Source organism: Hipposideros armiger, unplaced genomic scaffold, assembly GCF_001890085.2.
Source record: "Hipposideros armiger isolate ML-2016 unplaced genomic scaffold, ASM189008v1 scaffold_580, whole genome shotgun sequence".
In the NCBI taxonomy this organism is placed as follows: domain Eukaryota; kingdom Metazoa; phylum Chordata; class Mammalia; order Chiroptera; family Hipposideridae; genus Hipposideros; species Hipposideros armiger.
In genome coordinates, this window is record NW_017731930.1 from 125,032 (window position 1) to 134,894 (window position 9,863).

General features: G+C 39.3%; 1 protein-coding gene across 3 annotated transcripts in view; it reads left to right on the forward strand.

Annotated features, from left to right (window-relative positions):
• Positions 1 to 9,863, forward strand: part of CUL5 (cullin 5) — an 88,419-nt gene that overhangs the window by 21,441 nt on the left and 57,115 nt on the right. For 2 of the 3 annotated variants that reach the window (XM_019624136.1, XM_019624139.1), the window contains exon 2: positions 5,321 to 5,430. In XM_019624136.1, coding sequence (XP_019479681.1) covers positions 5,321 to 5,430 — 110 coding nt within the window. Of the gene's footprint in view, positions 1 to 5,320; positions 5,431 to 9,466; positions 9,565 to 9,863 lie in introns of those variants that run through there. The other variant, XM_019624138.1, reaches the window with a different exon arrangement.

The following is a 9,863-nucleotide window of genomic DNA, read 5'->3' on the forward strand; positions in this document are numbered from 1 at the left end:
TGAGCCCAGTCACAGTACACTTACATAGTCACTCTTCCACTTTGGCAGATGTCTATTTCACATCTTTTCTCTCAAAATTCCAGCACCTCCTCTCCCATCTTCCAGGGCATTTTTTTTTAATTTCCACATCACTGAGAAACTGAAACAATAAAACATGAACTTCTCAGCATGGTACCACATCTGTCCGCCTACCAGCGTCTGCATGTACGTGTTTGCCTTCCCCTCTTACATACATACAGCCAGTTTCCCCACCAGTGCATTAGATCTCATGCCCTCCTGCCTACCCAAGGCGATTTCAATTCTATGGCAGTTTCTCCCTTTTTCTCCTACATCCCCAGGATTATGTCTCCCTTGCACCTTGACTCCCTCTCACCTTACCAGTTATGATGCCATTTCTGTGCTCCCTTTTACAGCAAAAATTGTTAAGAATTGTCTGTACTTTTTCTACTTTTGTCCTTTCTTTCTCTCTTAATTCTACTGCAATCTGGCTTTTGTCCTTACCGCCCCACAAAAACTGCTATTGACAAAGTCTGAGTGACTTCCATCCATGTTGTTATTTTAGTGGTTGACTTAACATGTTCTCTAAGGAGCATTTGCTGAAGTTGATCAATCCCCTCTTTCTTTTTTTAAATTTTTTTAAAGATTTTATTGGGGAATTGGGTGAGGGAAACAGCCAAGTTGTTGTTGTTGTCCTTCAATCTTAGTTGTAGAGGGCACAGCAAACTCAGCTCCAAGTCCTGTCGGGCCGCTCAGCTCAAGGTGCTGTGTTCAGTTAGTTGCAGGTGGGCACAGCCACCATCCCATGCAGGAGTCAAACCAGCAGCCTCATTGTAAAGAGTGCACTCTATCCACTGAGCCATCTGGGTGCAGCTCAGCTCAAGGTGCTGAGTTCAGTCTTTAGTTGCTGGTGGGCATAGCCCACTATCTCCAACAGGCAGGCAGCCTTGTTGTTAGGAGCATGTATTCTCACCAGCTGAGCCATCCTGCCACCTGTTGGCAGCTCAGCGGCAGCTCCGATAGGGCGCAGCTCACTGGCCAATGTGGGAATCCAGCCGGCGACCCTGTTGCTCAGAGTTCACACTCTTGAGCAAGCTCTTAACCAACTGAGCCTCTCGGCTAGCGCAATCCCCTTTCTTGATATGCTTTATTCACTTGGCTTCCAGAATGCTATACTCTTGATTTTCTTGCCACCTCTCTGGTTGCTTTTGCTCTCTTTCCTAGTTCTTACTCTTCTCCCCACTTCTTCATGTTGGGTACCTAAGGATTCAGGCCAGGGTCTTTCTGTCTACTTATAGTCACTCCCTTAGTAATCACATCCAGTAACAAGTTTTAAAATCTGTTTGTACTTTGATGACTTCCAAATTTTTATTTCCTGATCAGACCTTTCTTTTAAATTCTGGATTTACTTATCAAATTGCCTATTCAGCATCTTCAAATGGCTGTTTAATAGATATATCAAACATATCTGAAACCAAATTCCTGAGCTTTCCTTCTTAAGCCTGTTATATCTGTAGTTTTTGGACATGTCAAATCACAACACTAAAACAATTTAGTAATGAGTTTGATGTTCTTTATTCAAGGGAAAATAATCCATGGATTTAGGGGCGTACAGTGCCTAAGAAGCAGTGGAGTATTCTTCATGTTGGATTTTGAGCCAGAGCAAGTTTTATAGAATGTTATAAGAGATGATATGGAAACAGGGCTAGTTATGGCTAGCAGGTCAGGGATTTCCTTATAAAGTAAGCAGGTCCTATTTTTTTAAGTTAAGGTTAACTAGCTAAAGCTGAGTTACTTGGAGGGTTGTGACTGGTGTTAGGTTACCTTGACAGTGAGGCATTTCCCGTATGTGTAGCCTGACTTAAGTTTAGATTTGTGATGTGGGCAGGCCACTGGAGTAGCCTCCATTTTGTGGGTCCCAGTATACGAATGAACTTTATAAGACAACAGCCTTAGAGTCGTGCTTTATTCCTTTCTCTCATCTGAGATGCATGCTGTCAGGAAACCCTGTTAGTGCCACCTTTAAAACATAAAATCTAATGACTGCTCACTAACACCTTTGCTACTGCCATGGTCCAAGTCATTATCATCTCTCACCTGCCTTCTAACCCTATACCCAGCTTTAACCCTTGCCTCTTGTAATGCACCCTCAACATAGCACTCAGGGAGATTTTAAAAGGGAAATCAGATCATGTCACTTCTTGCTCAAAAATTTTTAATGGTTCCCCATCTCACTTATATTGAAGCCAAAGTCTTTTCAGTGGCCGTCAGGGCCCTACAAGATCCAACCCTCTGTTGTTTTCTCACCTCATCTGCTCTTTCCTCTGTCCTTACTTGGCTCTACCTTGAGTACATCAAACATCCTTCTATGTCTAGATTAGGGTCTTTGCAATGGCTGCTGCTTCTGCCTGGAATACTCTTACCCCCACGTATCTTCCATGGCCAACTCTCCATTGGGTTCCCCATGGCCCATTTGAGTTTGAGAAGTGTGCCTGTGGGGGAATTAGTTGTGCTGTAAGGTGTGAATGATAGAGCGGCAGGGGTATGGCAAATGTTGAGATTCTCTTGGTCAAAAAGAGCCAGTGGGTGAGATAATCCTAGACTAACTAGCAGTTGGCAAGTTCTGAGTAAGAATGTAATTGCTATTCTGAGTAGTAATGAAAGAGTTAAAGCAGAAGAGACTTTGTAGCACATTAATAGACATGAGGCAGCCTTAAGTTAGCTGTTGGAAAAATTCATAAACCCTAGTTCCTAATTTGAAGGTACCTTTGCTTATTAATAAGGCAGGCATTCTATTTTGTAGATAGTTGGTTTGGTACCCTGCTGCTTAGCTACGATATAATGATATACTCTTCAGTTTAACAGAAAATAGGTGAAAGAACTGCTTATCGATTTTTTAATCTATTATAAAAGCTTAACAGAAAACAATTATTAAATTCCTCCTTTAATTGAGTATTGGGAGCAATGTTTCTGTAGTTGATCTTATATGTTATCAAACAGGAGAACCAAAATGTGTTTCCGATTATTTTGCCATATCTGATAGATTTCAGAACCTAACCAGTATTTAATTTATCTCAAATACCTGTTTAGTCCTCTGTACTTTTTTTATTTTTAATTGAAGGATTTATACTACGTTTAATTTTATAAATTGCCATAATTGCTTATGGAAATAGACTTATTTGATGTAAAGTACCCTCTTATTAAGAGGGAATTGTTATTCTCTGTGTCATAGTCAAGAAAAGATTTGTATGTTCTTTTTATGGTTCTTTCATATTTGTTTATACACCCTTTCCTCAGAGGGAAGAGTAAATGAAGAAAAGGGGGTTATAGGAAAATAATAACAATAGAAAAAAGTTAGTACACAAAGTATATATGCCGTAGGATCACAAATCTGACTGCAGTTTTCATTAGCCAACACTAAGGAGAGCAAAGTTACCTGCATAATTCACTTAAGTCCATAAGGTAAAAATAAACCAGTTGTTCAAGGGAGAGGCAATCTAATCCCGGCACCAAATTTTGAGTGAATATCTTCTACGAGTCCTTGTAATAAGAATACTACTATGTGGTAAAAGTAGGTGCCTAGGGCAAGACAGTACATAACTTTTAGAATCAACTGTGTTTGTAGATTTAAGAAGCATCACTTGCTCTCACAGGAGTTTAATGTTATTCAGTGGTTCTTAACCTTTTTTGGGTCATAGCAGTTTAATGTAATTTTATCATGAATTTACTAAACATGCAAATTCTAAACTCACCCTCAAGAGATTCTGACCCAGCAGGTCTGAGGTAGGTTTAGAAATCTGTATGTGTAAACACCACCCTAGATAATTCTGATGTTAGGATCCTGTCAGACCATATATTTAGAAACTGCTTCTGGGTTATAATTTCAGGGAGTTTGCAGATTCCGTACCATCAGTACATGAACCTTATCTGATACGAGTGAGCAACATGCTCAACAACAATCATAAAGTAAAAACAATAATGAGTTTCAAAGGAATGTATGGTGTTGCTATATTAGAAAATTAATGATTTTGTTGAAATTTATTGGCAAAGGCAAGTCACATGGCCATACTTAACTTGAAAAGTAACAGTACAAATGATAAAACATATGGGGGTCCCCCTTTTCTCTTTTTAGTAATGTAATTAATTGATTTTTTCCCCCTAATATTGAGCAACGTTCACATTCCTGGGATAGACCGTGCATGATTATGAAGTAACATTTAGTTGATATGGCACTTGTTTAATTTACTAATATTTGAGATTTTTACATCTATGTTCTCTAGTTAGATTGGTCTAGAGTTTGTATTTCTTGTTCTCTTCTCACCAGTTTGGTAACAGGGTTTTGTTAGTATTATAAAATGAGATGGGTATCTTTTTATGTTTTTTTTTTGTCTAAGTTATCAGAGTTTATATAGATTTTCAGTATTCTTTTTTGTGAGGAGTTTAGGGCAACTATAAAATTAGAGGGCACAGTCTCCACACACAAGACCAACCACCCTCATTTCTGACACCAGTTGCATGTTGGGGGGGGGCTCCCAAAACCAGCCTGAGGTTCCATAATTCATGAGAAAGACTTATAGATCTTACTGAAAGCTGCTCTACTCGGGGTTACGGTTTATTACATGGAAAGGATACAAATTAAGATTAGCCAAAGAAAGAGACATATAGAGCAGAGTCCAGGAGCATTTCAGATACTTCTCTTGTCCTCTCCTGTGTAGTCAGGTCACATTTCACTCCTTGCCCCTATGTGTGACAGTGCATATGGAGTACTGCCAACTAGGGAAGCTCACCCAACCTTTGGCATACAGAATTTTTATTGGGGCTTTGTCATGTAGGCATGATTGATTGATGTTCACATGGGTAATCTCAGTCTCCAGGCTGGTTGACCCAAAGCTCCCTCTTAAGTCACACTGTTGGTATTTCTGGATTGACCAGCCCCCACTTTAAGACTATATTTGTATATGGCCAGTCCCCTCCCTAAATCACATTGTTAGATTATCCAGTATGACCCTAGGTTCCCAAGCAAATAATGATATGTATAACATTCCAAGGGCCCAGACATTACCTGCTAGGAGCCAAGGGCAAAAGCCAGATCTCTTTGGGCAAGACCAAATTCTTTACTATACACTTTTGTACAATTAATTTTCTTTTTTATGTTTGTCTCCCTGTGATTCCTTGATACCAGATTTAAGTTTATAGGGATTTCATTATGGAAAACTGATTCTTTTAAATTTCTTTAGCTATCTCTTAAAAGATAAAAATAACGGACACTTTTGATTTAACTGCATTTAAATTAAACTACTGTTTATCCTTCTTTTTATTAAAGAATAAAGGTTCTCTTCAGTTTGAAGACAAATGGGATTTCATGCGTCCAATTGTTTTGAAGCTTTTACGCCAGGAATCTGTTACAAAACAGCAGTGGTTTGATCTGTTTTCGTAAGTAATCTATTAATTCTAACTTTTTGCTAACATAAAGGAAATTTTGGTGATATTCTTCTATATCCAAATGGAATGTTTACTCGCGATTGGTCTGCTTAGCTGTTTAAAATTATTACTAGTTGTGTTGGGAGTCCCCAAGACCACCCCTAGTTTCAGTGATTTGCTAGGAGGACTCTCAGGACTGAACATGTCATACTCACAGCTATGATTTATTACAGCAAAATGATACAAAGCAAAATCAGCAAAGGGAAAAAGGCACATGGGATAAAGTCTGAAGAAAAACAGGCACAAGCTGCTAAGAGCACTCTCCCAGTGGAGTCACACCAGGACACTCTTAATTTTCCCAGCAACAGGATTGACAGCATATGTGTTATGTTGTTGACAAGGGAAGCTCATTGGAGACTCAGTACCCAAGGTTTTTATTGGGAGCTGGTTGCATAGGCAGCCTCTGCCTGGCATGTACCAAAATTCCAGACCCTCAGGAAAAGAGCAGGTATTCAGTGTAAACCATATTGTTTATACAAACAGTTTAGGCACAGTGAGCCATTCTTATCATTTCAGGAAAGTTTTATGCCAGTGAAGGAAACTATGGACCATTTAAGTTCTCAGATGCCAGCCAAGGCCAAGAAGCCTTACCTAAGGCATACAGCCTCACTTCTGCTATGTTAACTCTTGGCCTTTGGCCAGATGTCTTTACAGAAAAACTATTATAATCAATACGGCTCCACACAGCAAGGCTAGGCCAACCTGTAGTATTGATCTCAGTTATATACCTTTTAGAGGTCTTGGATTACTGTATTTTGCCGTGTATAATGTGCACGTTTTTTGCCCAAATTTGTGAGGGAAAAATAAGGATGTGCATTATACATGGGTAGTACTAATTCCATATCTATATAAATGTTTTTAATTCTTTTATCTACCTTTATGAGTTAAAAGTGTAAGCCTAGAAATCAATAACAATATCTGTATGCAAAATAATACCCTGGAATATGATAATCAGTTTTGTTGAATTTACAGTGAACTTGCAATGACAAAGTTCCTAGCCTTCTGTGACGCATAAATATAGTAAATTTGTCACCAGTACGTAAAATTTCTTGTAGCTTGTATCTGTTCTTGTATTTTGTAATTGTTTCTTACATAAAATTTCTTGTACCATAATGTTAAAAAATAAATGATTCCTTTATAATACAAAAAAAGTACCTAAATATAAACAAATAAAAATTTGAATTAAAATGAAAGATTTTTTCCCCTGAAAATTTGGTTCAAAAATGTGGGTGCACCTTATACATGGGAGCACATTATACACGGCAAAATATGGTAGCTAATTTGTAAATCCCATCAACCATGGGGTTTATCTTAGAAAACTAGGTGGCTTTCTCCTTCAGTTTCTATATGGATTTTTACATGCCCTGAGGTATCAATTTAGGCAAAGTATAACTCAGGCCTGTAAGTTTAAGCATACCTGAGAGCTTTCCAGGGTTGAAGCAGTGTTATGATAGCCAGCATACCACATAAATAAGTGCAGTCTCAGAGGCACATGTGGTACCCCTGTGAACAATGAGTTTACAATTGTGAGGGTATACCCCAAGCAAGGCATACATTAGTCAGGTAGTATAGGTTAACTAGGCCCCCAGTGCCCTCTTCCCCTGGGGCCTTTAGCTCTAGAGTTCCCAATCCAGTCCAGTCAATTCAGATCCGGCCTTGATTTCAGATGGACTGCCTGAAGGCAGGTAGTTGCAAAAGGTTTCAGTTATCCATGACACCAGTTCATTTGCCTCGCTAGTATGGATGACATTTAGAGGTGTGCTGTGTGGGAAGTGTAGGAATTGGGGCTACTCCCTGCTCTCTCTGTTAGGGTTGATTGGAAGTTCGGCAGGCAGTTTAAATTCAGGGCACTCACAGCAGCATGGAAAGCCAACACAAGCAGATTCTCTTCACAAAGAGGAAAAAGCTTTCAAGAACAGTTCTGAAAAACAAAAATCAGTAATGTCCTCCTCTTCTTCTGGTGCTGGGTTTTGTTTTTTCTTCTTTATAAAATTAGTATGCCCAATCCAGTAATGAAAAAGGATACATTTTTTGCCAATTATCCAGATCTGCAAAGAGAAACAAAAGCATTTTTACTGGAAAACATTTTTGTACAACCTAAGTAGAAAGGTACGTCGTGTTTAGGAATTGGCCTAGATGAAATCTCAAATTTTCAAAAATTTTCAGAATAGGTTTATGTGACCTCCCATCTTTTTTGACCAGCTGTGTCTAGTGAGCAACCTAGAAAAGACCAGTTCCTTTCTGAAGGCAACTGTGTTTAATAACCAGGTTTCCTTACTAAGTTGTGTGTACAGGAGGGGTGAGGTGAAGGTGAGGGAATTAGAATGAGGTTATTAATACATTGTTGAAAACTGCAACTAATTCAGAAAACTAAACACAAGTCAGTAGCAGTAAGGCATCCATGAGAGGAGGTCAAGAATCCAGTGTATACGGAATGAGTCGAGTGCTGTCTCCCAACCTGCAGCTTTTGGCAGTAACCACAAGTTAGGAATGTACTTAATCTCTGTATGAGATACAGAGAACCAGTCAACAGCTTGATTTCAGATGGCCCCATCAATGATTAAGCCCTTTTCTGCACGTGATTCCGATGGGCCAACCAGAATGCGTGATGTTTTCAGTTTATGGCTGCACAGAGGGTATCTTAAATCTTCAGCAGCCCTGAAATGAAAGTCTTGTTCATTCAGCATATGCTTTAACTTCAGTACAGCTTGCATTGAGGTTTGAACAGTCCAATATCAGACAGTATAGCTTTCAGCTTAGGGCCAGATCCAGCCAGTGAGGATCTATGAATTCAGGTTTCCAAAAGAGCCAGTGACTTTTTTTTCAGCATCAGCAAAGCCAGTATGTGGAAAAACTAACTGGCAGTCATATTCCAAGTCCAAGTGACGAGCAAGACTTTTTTCTAAGCTCATTTTATCTTGTCAACTTTAGAGTCTAAATCAATCCACTAAAAAATGTGCACATCAGGCTGGAAGATCATCAGCCTCTAAAGTTCAGACATCTGATTTCAAAAGAGCTCAGTGGCAACTAAAAACTGCTTTTTAAAACTCCAAAAGTTTATTGCTTTCTGGATATTTTCTTTGTTTTCATCCTGTCTCCCTTTTCTCAGAAATGCCAATAGGTAAAAATACTAGTAAATGTCATCCATTGCAGAGATTTTTCCCCCCAATAAACAGCTTAAATTCCAATCCCCTCACCAGCAGTAAAAAGCAAGGAAGTTGTGTCTTTTTATTTTGCACCTTTTCCTGATTAATATGATCCCTCTAGCACTTATGAAAGTACAAGCATATATTTTATATCTTCATTATATATCCAGATGCGATAGACACAAAATACAAAGCCGTATTTTAAACCTCTCCTGCCCCTTTTTTTTCATTACAAATTTATTCAAACCCCAGCAGTAAAATGGAGCATTTGTAACATTAACATTACAGTTGCTGGGAGATCCTGAGTGGTATGCACTGTGCATGGAGGCTGATGGCAGCAGTAGCAGTTAGGCTGACAAACCAGCTGGAGTGGTTTCCTCTTGCTGAGTTTAGCTAAAGCTGTCTCCAACCCTGGGATCTTATTTAACTAGTATTTCCTCATGCTTGGAGGAGAGGACAACATAAACGTTTAACATTTTTGGTACACACAAAGCTTACCTTTGGGAACTTCTGCACCTTTTCTCCTCCTACTTGGAGGTGAGAATGGAAACCAAAGGGGTCGCCCAGCCAGTACTTTTTCTTGTATCACTGTAGTCAGCTTGACCAAAAGCAGCCAGGGAATTGAGTGAGCCAACTCGCCTGCAACGGTTTGTCATCCTACCATTTCATTTTTCCTTTTCCCAACAACACTTTCACCATACTTCAATGAATCAGAGTTCTAGTGAATCACACTCCTGACACCAACCATATCAGCAGTCTCAAGACCACCCCAGGTTCAGTGATTGCTAGGAAGACTCATAGGACTCAGCATATAGTTTATTCATGGCTATGATTTATTACAGGGGAGGATACAAAGCAAAATGCCACAAAGGTGCATGTGGCAAAGCCCAGGGAAAACCAGGTACAAGTTTCCAAGCATCCTCTCTCAGTGGAGTCACACGTAAGATATACTTAATTCCTCCAGTAACTAATTGTGAAAACGTATGTGAAATGCTGTCTGCCAGGGAAGCTCATTAAAGACTCAGTGCCCATTGTTTTTATTGGGCTCTGATCACATACACAGCCCCTGCCTGGTATGAACCAAAATTCCAGACTCCTATGCAAAAAGCAAGTTATACATAAATCATATTTTTTACATAAATAGTTTAGGCACAGTGAGCCATTCTTATTAGGAAATGGTGAGAACTCTCCCAAAATCAAAGTTCCCAGATGCCATCCAAGGACCAACCTTGCTACCTT